We start from the raw sequence: 22,158 nt of genomic DNA on the forward strand, positions 1-22,158 counted from the left end.
TTATTTCAATCGCACATGGCAAAAGTATTATTTCAAAGGGTTTACTCTCTTCGCGTAACGTTCTTTAACCGCATCTCGTGGATGTTTTGACGATTGACTAATATTATGGATGTGTAAAACGATTACAGTACTTTCAGTAACCGTTTCTTAATCGATTAAAGGAGCAGGGGAATGGTGTGGATGAGTATGTAACTCTTAAGTTATGAAACACCTAGTCAAGCATTACTATTACGTTATTTACTGCTTCGGTCAGGAATCTTGCGTGACGCTCAAACGCGGAACTATTCTCAGGTGAGTAATTTAAACGCCCCTGATTGGATCGTCAGTAAGAGGGCGAAAAAAATTGAATCATAATTGCTTTCTATATTCCCGAGCAACCTTTTCGGGACCTGGCAACCCACAACCACCAAAGAGACACCAAAATACAGCTCTGACCCTGAAAGCATCTCGATCCTAATCGAAAGAAACGTGATGAGCAGTCATTCATTTCTCCTCACTCGCGGAAGAGAAGACCTAAACCACTTAAAAATGAGACGTTTCAATTTCCCGCCGTTTTAATTCAAGATAATTGAATCATCCTCGTAATAAAAAAGAACCGAACCCATTTCTCTATTTCATTCAACAGATTACGTTCTCAACCGTTGTCTTCCTTTCCGTCAAAATCGCAGGGCGGAAAAATTGCTGAGAAAAATAGAATCCATTGCCATTGAGCGGCCATAGTCGTGGCAAACGTTTCAATGTTGTTCACGGCGGATTTTTCTTACGATTGCCCGATACCGAGCCGCGGTTGAAAACGGGGACAATAGACCGCTGCATGGATTTTTGTATGAGGGAATGTCGGGGTGCAGGAGGGAAAGAATGGTAGGTAACTCGGACGAATGGTTTCCGGACTGAAGTCGTGGAGGCGATGATGGTGGATTTGTGGCGAATGGCGAAGAAGGAAGAGAGCGTGGAGGCGACGTATGTGAGAAGGATGGATTGGAGGAAGGGCGCGGAAATGATCGGGGAGGGGAGGTGAGGGGAAGGTAAGGGAGGGATTGGCACAGGGTCAGCGTCGCCGGAGAGTCGTGTAACGCTGCAGCGAGAGAATTGTTGTTGGGCAGGCAGGAAGAGGACGCGAGTCCCCTCCGCGTGGATCAAGCCTTCTTTTTCGGGGAGAGGGGGAGATGAATGGGGGAGGGGGAAGGAGTTTGCATGGGAATGAGTGGGTTGGGAGGAGCGCGTTTATTCGTTGAAGGGGAGAGACGGGGTCGTCCCCGGAGAGGAGGAAGTGAGAGAGGATGAATGAGACAGTAGCAGCAGCAGGACGATCCTTGGGACGGGAGGTGGTGGCATGAAAGGGGCGGACGGGGGGGGGAGGCATTCGTCGATATTAGTCCGACGGCGGGGACGCACATCCGCACTTCCCGCCCCCGGTTCGAGTCGACGACGGAGTCTCCCGCAGTGGACAAGTGTGCGTGCCGCCGCGAAAGGCACCTCGCCTGCTTCCATCGCTCCTCGACCCCGTCGCGATGGATCCGCACGCTTGACCGCAAGGGATTGGCCCCTCAGAAGGAGTCACAAGCGATCGAAGAGAAGGGCGGTGCCGAAGTGTCCCACCATATTCCCGGCGGCACACAGGGCTCAGCCTCCGATAGTGGGACCGCCGTCTCATTGTCCGGGTTGTGCTTCGGCCATCTCGAGGGCGGTCCGTTTGCCTCTTCCGAAGGAATCCTTTGAAAGGAGCCTTCGATCCGATCTGTAAGGGACGGGACGAAATTAAAATCCCGAATAATCCGCTTGGGATATCATTTTGTCGCGACTCAATTAAGAAGGACCGGGTGTGGCGGAAGGGGGAGACGCGCATCTGTGGTGCGTGTGCGAAGTGTGCGTGAGAGGGGGGGCAGGTCAAGAGAGTCCGGAAGGTCACCGGGTTATCTTCAATTTCGAGCATCACTTCGGAGATTCCATTAACCTGGTGAAGCTTCCAGCTCTGACGAAGTCGGGGGTGACAACGAGGGAGGCCGCGGCAGAATAGCGTTCGGTTTTATTTTCTTGACGTCTACAATATATATATATATATATATATATATATATATATATATATATCATCACCATGGATGCTGTCGGAATTTTAGTCCTTTTCCTTATATTTTTACAAGGTAAGTCGATAAGTTTTATCCTCTTGTCCTCCTTGCAATCTTATCTTGAATAAATTTCTTTTACTCGAAATTTGCACTTAAAAAACTGATGTCAGAGGATTTTATTTGTAATAAGATATCATTAGGTTTTCCTGTAATTTAATATCGGAGAAACCCTAAAAATGAACGAATGAATTATGCTCTTCTTCATTTTTCCTGGGACTAAATTCATATCTTCCCCTCTGAAATGGTTTATCGTGGTTTATTTACATTATTAAATGGCTCTGATGGAAGGAAGCACGGGAGTGATAGAACTGATTTGATAAAAACAGTCCTCGCCACAAACTAAGACTAAATTATGGAATTATTAAATTAAAGTGAGTTTTTATTACTGATTGCAAGTAATGTGATAGTATTCATTAATCTCGGAAGATTAACTCATTTATCTTATCACCTAGCATTGAAGAATCAAGCATAAATTGCAGAAAGTGTACAACTGTTATTTTATGCGCACTTTTATGAACAGTCGATGAAAGTAAAAATGTCTCCCCTTTATTCAATTACCGTTTCTGAAGGATATGTTTTTTCCATTACTTTTTACTATGAACTCCCGAGGGGATGTTTTTAAGGATATAATCAGCTCCCACTAAGAATTGGAATATCACTATGTCCGATACTACGATTTAACTAAACCTCGCATGAAAATTGTGAAGTAATTATTTCAGGCCCCAAAGAACGATATAAGTGATCGCGGAACTCCCGAGCACATTTAAAATCGCCCAAGGTCACTGACGCCCCCCCTCCTTTGCCGCCATTATTTGTGAGTGCTTTGACAGGTGCACGGATCACTGTAATTGTTCCACTGCGGCGTAATGTTCAACACTGTGTGTGTTAAGGCGGTTGTGGGAGCATAACCGCTCCGTAAGCAGAATGGAAGAAGGCCGCATTCGCACCACGGCGCCGTGGAATGTGTTAAGAGCGGGCGGGCCATGAGGCGGGCAAGGCAACTCGGGACGCGCACTCCAGTCGAATCGAAATTCAAAAGCGTCAAGTTCGAGATTTCCTCGAATGGGGAAAATATTCGTCGGGGTCATTCATTCCTTGGCGCCCATGGTAATGCTCAATCCTAGGCATTCATTTTGGCAATCCCCATGAAAAGGAATCATCCCGGTCGGATAGATGAATCGGAAGGAAATGGAGACATTGAAAATATTTTGTGACATTTTGATTCGATAAAGAAATGAGCTAGCATATCTTTGACGGGCATTTTAGTTTTCTGCCATCCTCTGATGGGATCGTTAACATGTAAGGGAGGATTTAAAAGTATTTCAGTGCAATGGAGCACGAAACCTTCAGGAACAATGATAACATTTTGGAAATAAAACTTAAACCTGTAATTTTTCTAATATGAGATGTAAAGAGTTGAAATTGATCTCATCGTGTTCCATTTTATAATAATTTATCTCAAGTATCCATTTTGGTTTGGTAAGGGGAGCTCGACAATAAGTTGCATTTGGCTACCCAATGCATTGTCACCCACCTACGCGGTCAAGCCTTCGCTGATTTCAAGCGATGCTGTTTTGCTGAATCCGAAACTTCAGGAAAATACACCAAACTTCTTGATGGTAAACGCTACTAATTTCGATATTATTATCCGAGGTGAGGAATATATTTTCAGATCGAGGCGGAAAATCGAAAATCAATCCCATGGTTTCATTGAACATCCGTGGACACAAATTTTAAATTCGTTTGTATCTTGATACGCATATTCCTCGTATATAATATTATTGATTGGTTGAAAACCACTATGTATCTAATATTTTCAGAGATTATATGAGACAAATATTTCTGAGCTTTAATTTCAAATACATTCATATGGTGTCTGATTTTGTAAATAAAGAATTCGCTTATAATGAAAGGCTGTAAATGAAATGTTTTAGCGAATTCAATTTCATCTCAAAATGTCTGCATTTTTAACAATCGACAAACTATTTGCATTCCCCAGTTCTTCAGTCAGCAGTATAGTAATACTATTCCACTTTCGGCTGATAGCACAAAAACCTCGAGGGCACTGACGCACGAGATTGAGGAAGGAAGAAGAAAGGCTTTAGCCCGCTGACGTCGTACGAGCTAAGGATTCTTCCTTTTTGACAAGTTCACGGCCCCTGGCCCCCAGTTGCGGGCACCGCTGCTTTTTCACGCGAGAGCGAGGACAAAGCCAATATCTATCTCATTCTGCAGGTTGGCACAGGTGTCCATGATAGCCGGGTTGCCAAGAGCGGTCAAGTTGGGGAAATACGTAAAAGGAAGCAAAACAGTGGTGCAGTTGAACACGTGCGTCGCATACGATCGCTCAGGGCATTGAAACTCGGAGGGCATGAGGAATCCAAATTATTTCCATTCACTTTTTTTTTAATGTGATTCTCCATTGATAACGATGTAAACATGCTTCTTCTTCATTTGCCCAAATTTAAAATTCTTCGCGCGCAGGAAAGTGAGATTATAAATGTCTGACCCGCTGAGTTTAATGGTCAGGTCAAAACGAAATATTTCGAGAAAAACCACGTTGTTTTTCCCATTTTCTTATTCTTCTTTTAAAAAGGCTTTGAGTAAATCAGAAACAAACCATAAACACAGTAATCAACCCGAAGGTCGGTTTGGTAGGTGATGGTAGAGTTCACGCAGTACGGCGTATGAAATTCACACTGGTTATTGCTATTTTAGTGTTTGCACGTATATTTGGACTTGGTTCAATTCAAAGAGGGACCTTTCGCAAATTTTGAGGCATTCGCAATATATTGTGGATACCTCAAAATTTGCGAAACTGAATTTGCGAATTTGAATTGAACCAAGTCCAAACATACGTGCAAACACTAAAATAACAATAACAAAGTAAGTACGTAGGAACCACAATTCGATTATAAACACAAGGGCACATAGATTTTAATTTCTGCTGAAGCCGAGTGCTTCACGGATTTCGCTTAATTTGGGCGCACTTACTTGCATCACTGATTTGGGCAGTGACATGTTCCATCTCCTTCATCAATTGTCTTTAACTTGGCGGAAAAGAACTGGAAAACATTTATCGGACGGAGTGCCAAGAGTTTGCCGGAAAGTATTCGCAAGTCGACCGAAGGACGTACGCTCATATATCGACGTATTATATTCAACTACATCAGTCGGTAGCCTTGAAAAAACTCTAAACAGGGGAAAAAAATTCTCAGGCCAGGTTTTAAAATGTGTCGTTAAAAATGAAGGTTAACACTACTAACCACCGGTTAAAGCCAAAACTTGAGTTTTATGACCACCATAAAATTTCAAAACCAATAGTTAAGCAGCTCAATGTTACTATGGTTGCAATGTTCACATTCACAAACGAGGAAACATGTTTTTTAAAAAATCTGATTTTTCGGTTATCTCCAAGTAAAGTGAACGATCGTATTAACTAACGATTAGAGACGATTTAATGAGGCATTATAAAACCGGACTTATAGGCCCGTAAGCATGTAACTAGCATAGATAATATCACTGAACTGGCACATCACTGTGCCATATGTAGGCAATAATTTCAGTGCCATAACCTTTCAGCCATTTCTTTGACGTGCCAAACGATTATTGTTCCAAATACTGCTCCTTTGCGGGATCGCTATTTCCTCCGAATGTATTCCAGTGCTTTTGAAGTCACATTACGGAGAATACGATTTTGCAGCTCATGCCAAACACTTCTAATATTCACGTAAAAACAACTTCTGGAATCCTCTCCGAGAATGACTTAAATTCGCCAAAACTGAGATGATCTGCACAACAAATGGCTACTGGCAGGCAGCGTGCGGGGAACGTTCGTTCATTTGTTCGACAAATTCATCCGAATGAGGGAACTTCATCACTTCGGAGGATCTTATCACCTTCAAATTTGCCTCTGATCGAGTACGCGTTTCCACACACACCTCGTGAAAGAGTTCAGCGGTGACTCACTATTGCCTTTGGTGAATGGCCTGTGACTTGCAATTGCTACCAAGTTCGTATGCGACCGCTTCTTTCCTGTGCATATTTGCACTTTAACATTCTTGAGCACGAATCCCCGTGTTCTGCAGATTTTTATTGTGTGTCGCGCCAGGTATTATGATGAAAAATTTCCTTGTTCGAAATGTTGACGCTAAAGGTTTTTAAACGCGGGTGCATATTCCTATCATTTGTTTGGCATTTCATGGTTTATAGGAGTCAGAGAGTCATTCCCAGTGCTCCTGCGACACGAATAAATGAAGTAAGGACTTCGCAAGACTCCTCGAACGATTGAAATTCACTCCGACGAGCGGCGAAACATTTTAGAGTCAGCAATTTTTCGAACACCGAATGAGATTGCAACATTTCTGTTTCATCGTCTCCACGGAGGACTTCTGACTTCCCCTATCAAAAATACGCCCCTAAGATACAAAATCCAGGTCATTGGACTCTTTTGCTTCTCTTGAATGACGACAGAGTTTGCCTTGGCCAAGGGTAAGTAATTATGCACAACTAAACCTGAGGAAATTTCATCCTTGAGGATAATTCGCTGTTTTGTAGCTAACGGATTCAAATGTGAAGAAATTATTATTTTTTTAAACTAATGACTGTTCTCCTGCGATTCAGTTTTCAGCAAATAATCAATTTAAAATAATTTTCGGTTAATTAAATAATAACACTTCAAACTGGAATAATAAAAATAGCTCATCAAAAATCTTCGGCATTCATAATCTCGTAAGGCTATCATTTAGTCTCATGTTTTAATGCAAATAAGTCGATAAAAACGGTAAAATAGTGTGTATGATCCTCCGTCCATGAATGTCCGACTAAGGTCTGTTCGCGCTTTGAATCAAATAAAAACCAATCAAGTATATTTAAATCGAATGTGCCGATCGTTTCATATTGTCCCTTAGGAGACCCAGGCTCCCCATTAGATATTGCCCTAATATTTCACCACCATTCAGAAAGAGAGCATTTTTTTATTATATCTAGCGTCCCCAGTCGAACATACTTGATTGGCATACCCGATATTTAAATATCACCCCGAATCAGTTAGAATTATACCTAGTTGGGCGGAATCTTCCTCCTCCGTAGAAAAGAAATCAAGCTCGAACTGACTAATGCTGGGAAATCCGACAAATTGTCTGCTAATGGTTCGCTTACTTAAAGCCGAGTTGCCGTCGCCAGAGTTCTATTATGAATGAAAGAAAAATTCAACAAGAAAATAAATGGGGTAAAATTAGCGCTTAGTAACATTAAAAAAACCTATTGCATGAAGAGATATTTTCATAACAGTTTCAGTTTTAACTTTTTTGAATTTCTTCATGTTGAGGGCAAAAAGAAACCTTACACTTCCACAGTAAAGATTAAATATTTCATGGTCGTGAAATATTAAATCTTTATTTTGGAAGTGTAAGGTTTCTTTTTGCCCTCATCAGATATGTTCATCTCTCAATAATGGCGTTCGAAATGCACTTTAACGAACCGACAAAATAAACTAATTTTAGAACCTCAAAATATATTTTTCCAGTTTCTTGAGTACTTTATTTGTAAACTTGTGAAAAAAAAACTGGTCACGTAGAAATAAGGACAACTATAGAGAGGTTTTACTTGTTCTATACGTAAGAAATATTCTTAAAACATACGTATAAATTGATCAATTACACAAATTCCAGGAAAAGATGGACAAATTAGATAACGCCCACCCGAAAGAGAACTTAATTCATTATCAATGAAATATTCGATTAAATATATTGGTAGCATATCTCCTACTTAGACAAAAAATGCATCTTTAATGTGGCATTAGGTAGTGGATAAAATAAGAGCTTTGAAGATATAAATAACAGATTAAATGAAGTTTTGATACATTCGATGCGACTGAACGATCATTATTTCTCTATCGAATCAAGTAGATGAAAAATCGATTATCGCTTGTGAACTCGTACAATCAATAAATTTACCTCAAATTTGGTTTGATAGATAATTGTGAAGCTCACCTTCGACAAGGGATGAAAGATTTACCCCATTTGGAGTTGAAGGGAGTTAATTTCACTGTGCCGCCTGCAGTTTCCCAAAAGCGCTCCACCCACTTGGCTGCCCTCTTTGGAAATCATTGCTTGTTCATTTAGCCGTAAATGGCCAGAGGGCTATGGTTCGATTCCTGTTCGCGCCTCTGTACACCCATCAGCTTTGACTAAGCTGAGATTTGTCGAGTACCAGATCTTTTCTGGCAAACTATGAGGAGAGAAGCATTTACGCGCGGTTATCAGCAAAATATATCTGCCGATGGCCTTTTTCCAAATCTTTGACGAGCCGATAGCTGTCGGAGCAGGAGAATAAGACCTTTAATCGAGATGCTGAGAGCCCGTATCGCATCAATTATCACCATAATTAACGCATATAATCATCAATGAACACAGAGCTTTTATCCCGAATGAATGAGCAAGCAATTTGTGATAAAATAATCAAATGAGCGTAACTAAATATGGCACGCAAATCAACGCGAAGCACCGGAAGCGTCCGAAAGACAAAGTGTGTCCCTCCAGGCATGCAGACAGCAAACACTGGGTCGCTAATGTACATTCAGTGTTCCTATCTTTATCAAAACAGGTTACATTGCCCCCGTAAGAATTAATTTTGAAACTTTACGAGATAATCATTCCATTGGTAAATTAATTTGAATCCTCTCAATCAATCCAATGGCACCAATGGCAATCCAATGGAAATTCGGGATACCAAAAGAAACTCAGCGGAAGGATTAGTATGGGCCGCGGGAAAATATATTAATCGGTCAAATACCAATTGCTGTGCAATTTATTCGCGTTTACATTCATGTTTTCTAAGTTTGGTTGCAAAAAATATTAGGGTCGCCTTTCACTATCGACCGTCTCGTATTTGATTTAAGTAGGATATGAACATTTGAGATTACATCCTCAGCCCCGTCCGAGCCAACACCGGGGGGGGGGCGGTGATCGGTGTCCGGTGTGTTTAGGACACTCCCCACACTTTAGCATGTAACTATTTGCATGGTTCTTTCGAAGAACATTTGTGTCGCCTGCTCTATTCGTGTTTGAAGGGACTCTCAGCACGAGCAACCTCGTCAAACTCTCTCATCTTTTGCTTAAATTTTTCCATGATATTCGATTCAACCCATGACTTTTTATTAAAACATAGAAATATTAGATGCATTTATCTCTTTTTAGACATCGCTGAATGGAAAAACTCCTCATTCATTGAGAAAACTCCCCTGAGTCAACACTTTTTCGAAGGATTTTAGGCTAATTCAACTTCCGCTGCCACTCATCAAATTTAAACAATTAAAACATTAGCACTAACAGAAATTACACAATTTAAGCAAAGCTTGATGAGGAAATAATCTATTGCGAGAATCAATTTATCGTCAACAAATCAAAATATTCATCTTGTTCATAAACTTGATCTTAATTTTAAGATGCCGTAATGATTTCCGACGATAAATGGTGAATATTAAACTTTAAGCATAAAACAAATGGGACAATGAAGAATTGACAAATATAAGTTAGGTATTTATTTTTTCAATTTTTTATCACTTCTTCTATGGCGGACGGAACATTTCAAATCAGAAGGAAGACGAAATTAGGACTCCATGAATGGGATGGGTTAATACAATGGGGATGAATTATAACAATGTCATTCCTTTAAACCAATTTTTGTATCCTAGCGCACTTCGAATTTTGATTTCTGGTGAGTGTTTAGTTAAGGAAAGAGTCTTTTCGAAATTCCATAAAATGTAATGATTGAAGCGTCTATTTATGTTTGAATGAGACATGAGGATTTAAATTACGCAGCAAATACTTCGTAATCGAGATATTAGATGTCCGTCAGAATATCCAAAACGTTTCAGTCAGAGTTCTTTAATTTCCCTAAAATTTGAGACTTTCGAGAAAGTCGAGGTAACGTAATTCCCCGTCGATCTGGTCGACGCTCGGCACACTCCCTCGGGAATGATGAAGGTTGCGGTCAAAATTTACTCTGTCCTCGAATATGATTAGCCTGCAAATCTCTGGGAAAATAGCCATACTACCAAAGCCATAAGCTAAAAGAAGGTTATAATTTTTTTTCTTACCCAGATTTCGGAATTTTTCAAACAAAAAAATTTTAACAATGGGCGAAGGCCATCCTAATATTCAGCGGCAATCGACTCGAGAATTCGGCTGTGTCTTTTCGTTTAGTTCGGGAAATATTTGACCAGCCTGTGTGCCAACTCGAACACACAGGAATCGATTGAAGCTTTTTTTGTGGAAATCCTAGCATTAAATAAACGGTGAAATATTTTTGGGAAGCCAACGAGGCTCTAATTGAATCGGTAAGTATTATTTTCCAGCCAGGAAAAAGTTATATGTTTGGGCTGATCCGGGTAGGCAACGCGTTCGCCTATCAACCCGAAGGTCGCGGATTGAGTCCCACCTCGGGCACACATGATGTATGGCTGGTGCTGAAGAGGTTTTCTTTTTCCATTTTGGCGCTGGCGGTGCGAAATGACCTCATGCTCGTACTGGGGGCACCTCGTAACTGCTACTATAGAGGCGATCTCCGCAAATGACGTCACACCCAGCAGGGGAAAAGGAGGGGTCGAGGCTTGATTCATCGTGGCGACCAGGGGAGAGTGGAAGGGGGGCTTTCCAGCGGTTTCTCTCTATTTGGTACGAATACATTGTTACCTAAAATAAACTGCGTTCTTCGTCTTCGTTGCCATCTTTTCTGTGGCATTGAGGACGTTACCTTGACACGGGCATGTTAAATAGCTTAGTATTGAGGCAAGAGGTCACGATGTTTTACAATCCCACGGTTCGCCGCTCTCCATAATGCTCTCCGTAATTGACTAAGCATTTCACCTCGCTATCTGTCGCCTCGCGAGTGCTGGGCGGAATCCGTATCATGGTTTCACCTCAGAAAAACGATATGTTATTAAAATAAGCAATAAATACCTTCTACTCAGTTCGAAATTCACAGTTTCCTAGTCACAAATGGTTCACCTTAAGTTTTCATTGAATCTTTCTTTCGATAATGCTAAGGTTTTAACATGTGTAGAGATTAAAAAACGAATAAAATGAAAGGTAACAAAATTTCAAATGCTGGGCATAAAATGCAGAAATGAATATTCTCTAAGGTGCGTTTTACTCTACGCATTAAAATCGGCTGTGTTTTGAGGGCACTTCCATGGGAGCACAACCCTTTTTTTACGGGCGAGTAGGAGAAAAAATGAAGCGCAGAAAACATGTGCAATACGCCAACTCCAAAGGCGGTGGTTTAGACGACGGGGTTATGGACACCTAACAGGATTCCGGCTGCTTCCCTGACTGCAGTTTCTAAATGTTTCCAGCGAGAAGATGGACGAGCGCTTTACGCAAGCATTCCGTTCATACCAGAAGGCACAAGAAGAGGATAGGAGGAAGTAATTAGAGATAATTCGCATTACTACATGAGAAGCAGTAGTTGGGCCAGTTGAAGCGCTCCAAAGGAACAATGAAAGACGAGTGCAGTGTACATGATAACACACTGTGGACTTGTCTCGTTATTCCGTAAACCTCCTGCGAATACTTAACTTCTTTCATCCATAACAACCGGAGGAGCGACTGAATTTCCCACAGAATTTTCAATCTAGTTCAGCGCGTTTCACTGTGTTACGGCATCGGAAGGTAGCTTATCAACATTCACCTACCAATACGCTGAGTTCAGTCAGAAGACAGACAACAAACAGCTAATGATTTTTTACAGTCCACATTGAAAGATAATTCATCCAAAGTATAGTAAGTCAACGTAGTTTCATTCGTATGCTTTCATTGAACCAAAATTATTTTAAAGATTGTAACGGTTACATTTGCGAAAAGTGTCTATTTATAAATGATACTTACTTCGATATGTTTCCCTGGTATTTAATCGGGTACCTAATGATTCTGCATCACAGGATTTCGTTCCGAAAGGTAAAATTCTGCGAAAAAGTACGTTCTCTTCACTGTTATATGGATACATAAAACTTCACGAAGTGACGCGTTAAACTATAAAGTTTACTTTCTTAGAATTCACAAGGCTGTCCCAAACGCGGTAGGACTGAGTCGATTAAAAAATGTATAGCCAGAGTGGATATATTCAGTCAAAGGTCTTCGAAGTAGCAAGCACCCTTGGGCGTCCAAACACGGCTCCCAGCGCTTTTTCCACACCCTCTGGAACGCGGCGCCCGGAATGCTGCTAAGCTACCTGGCTAGTTGTAACGCTTCCACCGAGCCGTGGTGACGTCCTTTCAGTGCGGATTAGAGGTGGGAGAAGAGGAAGAAGTCTGGTGGTGCAACGTCAGGGCTATAAGGGGGCTGAGGCAGGGTCGAGAAGCCCTCGGCAGATCCGCGCGCGAGTTTCATTTTTTTCGTCCGAGAGATCTCGCGGCACCAACTTCGCCCACGCACCTTTCTCATGCCCATGTTTTCGGGCACAAGTCGATGCACATCACTTTTTAGGATGACAAGTTAATCAGTAACTATGCAAGCACGTAATCTGCGATCCCTGTTCAACAAACTATTCACTCTTGCAAGATTTTCGTCACCTTTTGAGGCCGAAGGGCGTTCTACACTTTCGGCGTCTTCCCTACCCTCACGAAACAACTTGTGCCCCTCAATAACACCCCATCTACCCATGGAGTTATCATCAAAATAAGCTGCCTAGAGCCTTCCACGAATATTTCCGGCTTTTCCCAGTTTCACGCGAAATTTGATGTCGCAGGGTTATTCCAATAACCAGTTCGTCACAGAGCGTAACGAGGTCACGTTATAGAGGTTTCGCAAACGGACGTTCCGCACTCCGCAAAGGGTGGGAGCCAACTGCCACCGGCCTCCAGCCTTTCCTAAGACTCCCCTCCCTCGAACCTAGCCAGCGAAACCGTCAGTACCTGCTGGAAAAAATAAGTTCTACTACTTTTGGGACAGACCTTGTGTTATTATTGTTTGGTAATCTATCAGTTAAGGCAGGTTTTGGATGGACACAGCTACCAAATAAATATTCTGTGACTCCTGACAAAACACAAAATCCAGCATCCTACTCTATATTAGGCCCCTCTTCATCTCTGTGTACTTCCTTCCTCCCTTCATCCCGTCCAACATCCCTATCCTGTTCCTTCCCTTTCCTCGTTTGCCTAACATTCTCCCCTCAATTACAGTCTTCAGCACCCCACTGCCGATCGATACGCCCCCCATCTAATTTTCCTGCCTCCTTAGGATTTCTCCCAACAAACCCCTCTCCTCGCCCACCACACCTATTACTTACTCATTCATTTTCGTTTCGGTCCATTTCACCTTCTCCATACCCACATTTCAAAAGCCTCCAGTCTACGTCTATCCTCCTGCTTCAGTGACTATGCTTCCGCGCCGTACATAACGACGCTCCATATCAGAGTTTTGACGAGCTTTTTCTTAATATCCTTACTCAACGTCCCTGTCATCAACTCCCTCCTCCTTGTGAAAGCCTCTTTGCCTAGCGCAATTCTTCTCCTTACGTCCCTACTACTTTGATCGTGTTGGTCCAAAACACTTCTGAGATATGTAAACTGTTTTACCTGCTCTAGTTTTTGCCCTCCTTTTTTAATGTTAGCCCTGGCCTTTCTCTTTTTGGAAAATCGAATAACCTTTGTTTTATTAATATTGATTCTCATCCCATACCTATCGCACTGAATTTCCAATTCACTCAGCAATGCTTGCAACCCCTTGACCGACTGACTGACGAACTACAGCTTAGTCTTCAGGGAACCTAACTGATTTTACGAATTCCCCTCCGACTTTCATTCCTACCTCCAGTTCTCCCCATGCCTCTTTGATCATTTGCTCCACATATGCGTAGAACAGCAACAGTAATAATGGGCAACCCTGCCTTACACCTCTTCCTAAAAATGCCCAACCGGACTCCCCGTTCCCCACCCGCACCTGAGCAGTCTGAGACATGTAAAGGTTGCGGAATAATTGAGGTGGTTTCCCGTTGCCTTCCTTAAAAGTGTTTTTAACGTGACACCGTCACTTTCTGGCCGCCCCACTGGGGTCAGACGCCAATGCAGCCGCCTCACTGAGGAACAGACGCTGCGTGGACTACCTTTCGTCTGGCTCCTAACCTTCGACCTATCTGGCATGGGTGACCCTACCAGGATAAATGATAATTACTCCTGCCAGCACAGCTCTCTGAGATGGAGTTAATCGTTCAGGAGGCGTGTTTTATTTCTGCCGCATGTACGCAACAACCGTCCTGGATACTCCTCGACACTCACCGCTCCAAGTGCAGAGGGAAGTTCTCGGAGTTTGTGGCGCCGATAAGTCTGGCAGATTTCCTCGAGGTGAAAATTCGCATGACTGCGTGTAAGGTCGTCTCATTTTCTCTTAAAAAATCTTCAGCAAGCATCTTCGTCGCCTTACGAAACAGCTGGCACAGAAGCGAGAGATGATGGATCCCGAATTAATGAGGCCATATGCAAATAAAGCCTATTAGCAAATGAAAACCATTAACACAGTAATCAACCCGAATATCGGTTTAGTAGGTGATGGTAAAGATCACCCAGTACTAAGCCTTATACGGCGTGTGAAAATTCGCACATCAGGGTAGGGGGGCCAGTTCCTTTCCCTGTGCCGGTTATGGTTTTCCAGGAAGACCTGGTACCCGAAAAATCACATAACTTGGGTGGAGCTGCAGATACCCAGGGAGGCACACGCGGGAATCGAAGCCGCGCCCTCCGGTCATTACCTTATCTATTATTTAAGCCATAGCACTATGAGTCGGAAGACTCTGTTGGAAAAAATGATAATAGGTACTTCCCGTGCCTTTTGAAGGGATCCCTGGGCCGAAGGGACCAATAACTTCGTGCATGCGGACTTAAACCATGAAATTTACTTAATACCTAATATAGCTTTCAGTCGTATTTCACACATAGTATGTAAGGGGGTCACTGTTATGAGGAGTTTTGCCAACATATGTTTGACCGCGGCTCTCCTCTCGTTTCACCGATCTCCTCATGCCTTAATATTCCTTCATTTGCGATGTATCAATAGAAGCAATAATCTGAGCGTTACCCTGGTCACTTTTGTGGCCCGGGCACAATGCGCATGCGCTGTCGTCGTTGGAAAATACGATTCTGAGGAAGGGGTTTCCCTACCGTTGCTGTGAGCACCCTTCCATTCACGTGTGCATGAGTTGTGCATATGGGCAGTAATTGGATGCTGCGATGTGATTTTTGACTTATAATGGGGAGGGAGTTTTCCACAATGCCCATATGCTCAAATCATCGACTCAAAGATGCATAGATTTGTATCAGGGGCAATTGTGGCTTTCGGGTAGCTGGTCGCGCTTAGAAAATGACGGCCCGCCAGTTCGGGCGCTCGAGTTCGTCCCAAGATTTAGATGTGTACGAATTCATATTACTCTGGTAACCTGACCTCAAGATTGTTGATGTATAGTTCCACAAATTGAAAGTTACGGACTCCAATCATTTTTACTGAGGTAAGTAAGAACTCAACCTTGCGAACAATATCATTAGAAAGCAGTAAGCACAGACGGTAAGCACTTTATGAAACTCTAAAAATAACTGAAGTCTAATTTATACCCTTTAATTTTTGTCCGAAGCATTAAAAGTAGGTTTTCGCGTTGAAATATCGTTGATTTAAAATTAAATTGAAAAAAGAGAAATGATACTTTGAACCGGCATTTATTGAGATTGAGAATTTCGAATGACTTACGAGATATTACATAACCAAAATCGGTATTAATGGAGCAGGTTTGTAGAATATCGATATTTTCGGCTCCTTCTCCAGCTCTGATGAATAATCTTCCTAATTAATTTCTCCGGCCAAATTGATTATGGCAAACAAAATAAACCGATGAGTATTTAAGAGAACTAATTAATATGCTTAAAACCCAGAAACCTTTCACATGTATGTCCAGAGATCTAGATTTTTTTGACGGATCAGGTGTTTATGATTTGAGTATTTTGATTTGAATAATGAAAGAAAAAGCGACAGGTAGATATTCTTAATTCATAGCACATCCAATTGCATTCCTAATATTATTCGCGAACGTCACAATGCAACGTCACCCAACGTTTTGCAAATTCGCCTCTCTGCATCAACATTTCCTAAAAATAAACTCTCGAAATCCTAGCATTCAATCTCAGCTCCGTGTTCATATATTTAGAAAAGTTTTAAATCCCCTAGATGATAAATCTAATAAGAAATGATCAGTTTAAATATTTTTATGCCTCGAAAAGTCAGAGTTACCAAAAGTTCTGTCTCCCGGCGAACGAAACGAGTGATTACATCTCGCCAGCGTAGACCGAAAGAGTAATATCTATTCAATGTTCGATATGTATAAAATGTCTAACGTTACAACATTTAACACGTTGACAAAACCTGAGGAAGCATACTGATACGGAAATACGAAAATAAAGTCCCGCAAGCACGCGACGAAGGAGTCCAGTTGAAAGTCTAGGGTGAAGATGAGACGTGATTACAGGAGTCGTTGACTTTGGCATTGAGAAAATGAAGTTCAAGGGCGAACTTTATTCCGCCTGACTTCGAGATTAAAGTAACAACACGCTATGTTTATCTGGTTTTGGTGAGGAGTCATTTGTAATTGCAACAATGTCTCCTTCGACGTCATTTCTTTTATACCAGTTCGCAGGTTTCTCTCTCGTTAGCCTCGTCTAGCTTCAGTCATTGGTCTTCTTGAGCCCTGCAGCAACTTTCGTATGCGTAGAGAAAGAAAGCTCGCTTCGATATCGTTATGCATGTACCTGTAGTAATCATGATGCATATTATTTGAATTTTTGCATATATATTGTACCTAACAATTAAGAAACACTCAATTGTTTATGCTGGATGCCTGGTGTATAATCATCCATTGCCACACACCCAAGCGATGGTTTGCAGGGTATCATGAAGATGGATAGGGGGGGCAAGGCGTAGCAAGTTCCCCCACTGCGACGGAGTCGAAGGTATGAATCGGAGAGGCCTTTGGAAACAGATCGCCAGTTGAAGGACACGGGGCGTGCGGAAGGACATCGCTGTAATATCATTCGGACTAACGGTAATGTCCAAGTTTCCCACTGATCAGCTTAAGCATTTGATCTTTCAGTCTGCATGTTTCATGAATATCAATTGAAGCAGAACACTCGAGCATAAGAATCGGGAATACCATTTACGAGCACCCTACATTACTTATCAGTTCGCCAGTAGCATCTTGGCAGAAAATAATTCCCCCAAATGCAACGCACCCCAATTCGCATGTTTCGATCGAAAGATTCCTTAATACAGAACCCAGACGCAATACTTCGAGGCCGGGCGTTCATCAATCGAATTATTTTCGTGTGGACATTGGACAATGAACAGCCTCGCGTTAAGATGAATTCCTCGGGCAATTCTGGTCCCTCCCGTCCCTCCCCACGAGCCCGCTCACATCCGCATTTCTCACCGGAGTACTGATCGGGGCGTTCTGAACGTGATCGCGCCACGAGTGATTCACCCACCCGCGAGCTTGATCAAATTTCCTGGCCAGCCACTTCCGCGTCCATCCGTCTCCATCCACCCCTCCCTTCCCGCAACCCCGTCTCGTCGCGTCTTTCGACAGTGGGCGAGCGGGTACGCACAGGAAGGGAGGGATGGGTGGGGGGAGATCGAGAGATACACGCACGCACTTCGCAGCGGAGCCTGCTACATGCTTTCTCATGCGATTTCGCGTGTGTGTGGCCGAAGTTGCCCTTGGCCGCCGTCTCGCCCGCCGCGCTATCTAAACCAGTCACGAGCGACTCTCACTCTCGGAGAATCGGAGGCTTAGCGAGGGCACGCACGTGTTAACTATTGCGGATTGATAGCCAGCGGTCATCCCACTTCGCTCGCCTTCATAAGAGCGCCAAGTAGTTGACAGACAACCTTACGCCCAGGTTTCATGGAAAAATGATATCCGACGGAGATTCCGTTCTCAAATTAAATACGGTTAAAGACTTAAATTTGAAATATCATTCCTAAATTATCCACGACGATCTCGGTAAAAAAAATCAATTGCGGTATTTTATTAGTATATGCCGAAAGTCATTACAAAGATGTAAATTGAAACGAAACTAATTGAAAGCATAGCATATCGGAAGTAATTGGTCAACGGTAACACTTTTCAATTGACAAAAATGGTTTTCAAGAATGTTTAACGCTTCTTCCGATCGATTTAAGGCAAATATTTTGAAAAAGTAAAATTTAGATAATTAATGCTGATTGGACTACAGCGTGGATTGATGAAATTATATGAAACTGATAAGTACGGGTAAGTTTCCCAATGTGCAAATCACGTAATATTACGTAATTATTTTTTAAACGCACATCGTTAAAGTTACGGATTTACTTACTTCGTTTATTTTTGATAATATTAATGTACGCTTAAACTCAACCCTATTCGATACTCACATTGGGGTATTTTATCATCCTTGAAATTAAATTTCGCGCAAATATTTTATTGCGCAAATGATTTAGGTAAAGTACTTGGTCACATAGCTAAAGCATAAGCCGGCCGACCTAGGAAGGGGGCCGAACGGTCCGCCATTGCCTAGTCTTTCGCATGGCGCCTACGGGCGTCATGACTGCCACTGATGACCTTGGGCATCGAGAGTGCGAGACTGCTGCACCATTGATTCTACCATTGAACCAAGGCAAACATGACACTTCAATATATTAAATGATTTCCCCCGCGACTGGAGTGATTACCGCGATGAAAACTTAGTTCATGAAATAGAATTGCATACACTTTTTATATTATGTATATACTTTTATTTTGGTATAATGTAGGTTTGCGGTTAGGAGTGCAGTTTTGTAAAGTGTCAAGGTCCATCAGCAACCCGTCCTGACCCGGTAAACTAGAAGTAAGCTTATGGCCGATATTACGCTTCACTAATGCAATCCAAGCGTATCTTTTTTGCTTACGTACCAAAAAGTTGAGGCGACATATTTAAGCATCACCATGGTATTGTGCAAAATTGTGCGTGACTTCCCATCGGGATCCATCGAACATTAACGGAGTATTTTGCCACTTATTTTGGTAGGTCTGTGGCAAACGTATTTAGCGGAGAAATTAGACTTGGGATCGAGCTGAAATAGTCACAAATATAGCGTTGAGAATAAAATGGGCCAAGATGGAGTTGTAACAAATGATGACACCCGCCATAATAACGGATTGCGATAAAGAATAAATATAAATCCCACTCTTAGTCCCACTTTTTTATTTCGCTCTTCAAAGGAATAGCAGTCGTGCTGAGAGGATAGTATCAAATTAGAATCGTAAAAAAAAACTTATTTCGAAACGTTGATTATATTCAAGGTCTGGATGAATGAGAGGGTGAATTTTAAAGCGAAAAATTTCAAAACTACCGTTTCAGCGTTTTTTTGTTCTCTTCTATGTCGATCCTGTCAACCTTTAAATGGCCCTTCGAGACTGTCGACAGAATGTGGTTTTCGCGGGAGAAAGGCGTCTAGTGTTTTTCGGCAAGGTCGACTAGTTGTTATTCCTTTACTAGTTCACGGACCGTTGAAACTCGAGCGTTTTTTATTTTTTTCAATTCTTTCGAATTATTCAGATGTGGATCGCCATAGGCTTAACGCTCTCAAATCGATCGAATCGAAATATCAATTGTCAATGCATCCGGCGCATCGCGCAGCGCACTGAGAATGACCGGATTATCGAGCTAGAAGAACGAGGAAGTGAATCGACACCTTCAAGCATGATCGAAAGAGAAATAAAGGAATGCGTGGTTTCCCCGCCGAGACCGGTTCGAGGCGCGAGACTCGTGCATAGCTGAACTCATGGTCGTTCTTGAAAAATTATGACGTTTGATTCCAAGGGTACAATGACAACGATGGTGTTGTAGTACACACACCCGCGCATGTAGTGAATAAGCCTCCCTGGGATAACAAATTCCCGTGGTTACCCAGTGATGGGGAGAGTAACTGGCTTACCGTTTTCGATTACCATTTATGCATTCTGTACTCGTAATTGAAGCATCTCGAAAATAGTACCATGCTGTACTATGCATCACTTGTAATACAGTGATGTTTTTCAAAAAGTGATCTTCATGTATATTTTCATTTGGATTTCGCCCGATATGCTCAGCATCAGCCTTGGCACCAATCCTTCTTGCTTTTGGAGATCGAGCACTATCGACTAAAGCCGCATGATCAAAACACACACTCTCCAAATTCCAAAGAAACTGCGGGAGATGCCGCAACAGTAACTTTCAGCGGAGTCATCCGCCAATGTGCATTTCAATGCAACAATTTCAGGGTATAAAAATCATTCGCCTTGACCTTTAAGTGCATACTCTAATAACCTGTAAAATACAATAATCATGGAAGGGCAACATTTTAAAACCACATAGCTCCCCTTCTTCATTTTTCAATCTTCATTCTTATATTTCAAGAAAGCCCGAGTAATCTTCACTTTCCTTCGAATGTAATGAACTTTTCTGCGGTGAACGGTGTTTGCTTCCCTTACACTCCACGCGCCAACCCAAATTAGTCGCTAGCTACATTTCTCTCGTTCAACATTTGATTTTATTCTAAAAGAGCATCGAACGTTCCTCTTCAGACCTATAGAATATATTAAGCCCTTAATCAAGGTTTATAGAGTTTGTTTAAAGAAATAGGTCGCGGATTATTCGGATACCGTACATTAAGTTGTATTAAATACGTTATTATTTGGAAGATTTGTTAAAAGCATATTAAAAACTGTCCCTTACTAAGAAAATTGGGCTAGGAATATAAGATCATAGGGAGAGAAGATAACTATGAAACAGAAATTTTTAACAAGATTTTTCGTCTACAATTCCACCAAAGACTAGTTTTATGCGTATTTTGTTATTGTTTTGATTACCAATTTTAGAAGTTTGTCTAGCATGCATACAAGGAACTGGAAAGAACTTAGAAACCGCAGTGAATTTTTAAGAGTCTTGCAAACCCGCTTACTTCCATCGTTCCCTGGAGTAAATAATTGCCTACTTGTCTACTGTCAATTGTCCACTGGTTCTCCAAATTTTATCAATTTGTGATGTACGGGATAGAATAATCACCCCCTGCTACTCACCCTCAGCTGGCTTGCTTGGTATCCCCTCGTACACACACACACACACACACACACACACACACATATATATATATATATATATATATATATATATATATATATATATATATAAACCATAAACACAGTAATCAACCCGAAGGTCGGTTTAGTAGGTGATGGTAGAGATCACCCAATACTAAGCCCAATATGGCGTGAGAAATTCACATATCAGGGTAGGGGGGCCAGTTCCTTTCCCTGTGCCGGTTATGGTTTCCCAGGAAGATCTGGTACCCGAAAAATCACTTTAGCTTGGGTGGAGCTGCAGGTGCCCAGAGTGCCTCGCCCGGGAATCGAACCCTCCCGTCGGCAGTCCAACGCTCTACCCCCTGGACTACCGCGATCCACACACACGCACACGCGCACGCACACACACACACAAACACTCATTTATATTGAAACTTATATAAGGAAGCAGATCACGAATGTAAAATGTTTGAATGTGTATTAGGCCAACGTGGCTCGTCTCTTCTTCTGGCTATGCGTGCCTCGAAACGCACTGTTCTTATCCTATATGATGTTGTGTGATTCCTTTACTACTATCCTTTCCTCTGTGTCTCATGTCTATTTCTCCTTTGGTGGGTGAAACAGCTCCCTAACGCCATCTCTTGGCCAAAGAATCGGGGCACTTGCTTGCATAAAGCATCGCAGATCTCAGCGTAAATTACGTTTCCTGGATAGCTCAAGTGGTTAAGAGCCTCCGCCCGGCAAGTGTCCCGGTCTAGGAAATATTTTTACATTCGTGATCCGTTCGATTCCGCCTTCCCCACGTCTCCTGTGTTCGTCCTTTATGTGTGTTCCTATCCCTTTTCCTTATATCTGTTTCTATATAAATGAGTATTTGTTCGCCGTTTGGCGGGATTTCATGTTTGAATGTAAATAT

The 22,158-nt window shown here is 42.2% G+C and overlaps 1 protein-coding gene across 1 annotated transcript in view; it reads left to right on the plus strand.

Annotated features, from left to right (window-relative positions):
• Positions 1-1,358: 1,358 nt before the first annotated feature.
• The window catches only part of LOC139689935 (pancreatic lipase-related protein 2-like), a 49,619-nt gene continuing 28,819 nt past the window's right edge, over positions 1,359-22,158 (plus strand). The window contains exons 1-2 of the mRNA XM_071587083.1: positions 1,359-2,046; positions 2,079-2,141. Of these exons, the coding sequence (XP_071443184.1) occupies positions 2,096-2,141 (46 nt within the window). The 5' untranslated portion in view covers positions 1,359-2,046; positions 2,079-2,095. The remainder of the gene's footprint in view (positions 2,047-2,078; positions 2,142-22,158) is intronic.

The sequence above is a fragment of the Hetaerina americana genome, unplaced genomic scaffold (genome assembly GCF_022747635.1).
Source record: "Hetaerina americana unplaced genomic scaffold, ioHetAmer1.1.p SCAF_29, whole genome shotgun sequence".
Lineage (NCBI taxonomy): Eukaryota > Metazoa > Arthropoda > Insecta > Odonata > Calopterygidae > Hetaerina > Hetaerina americana.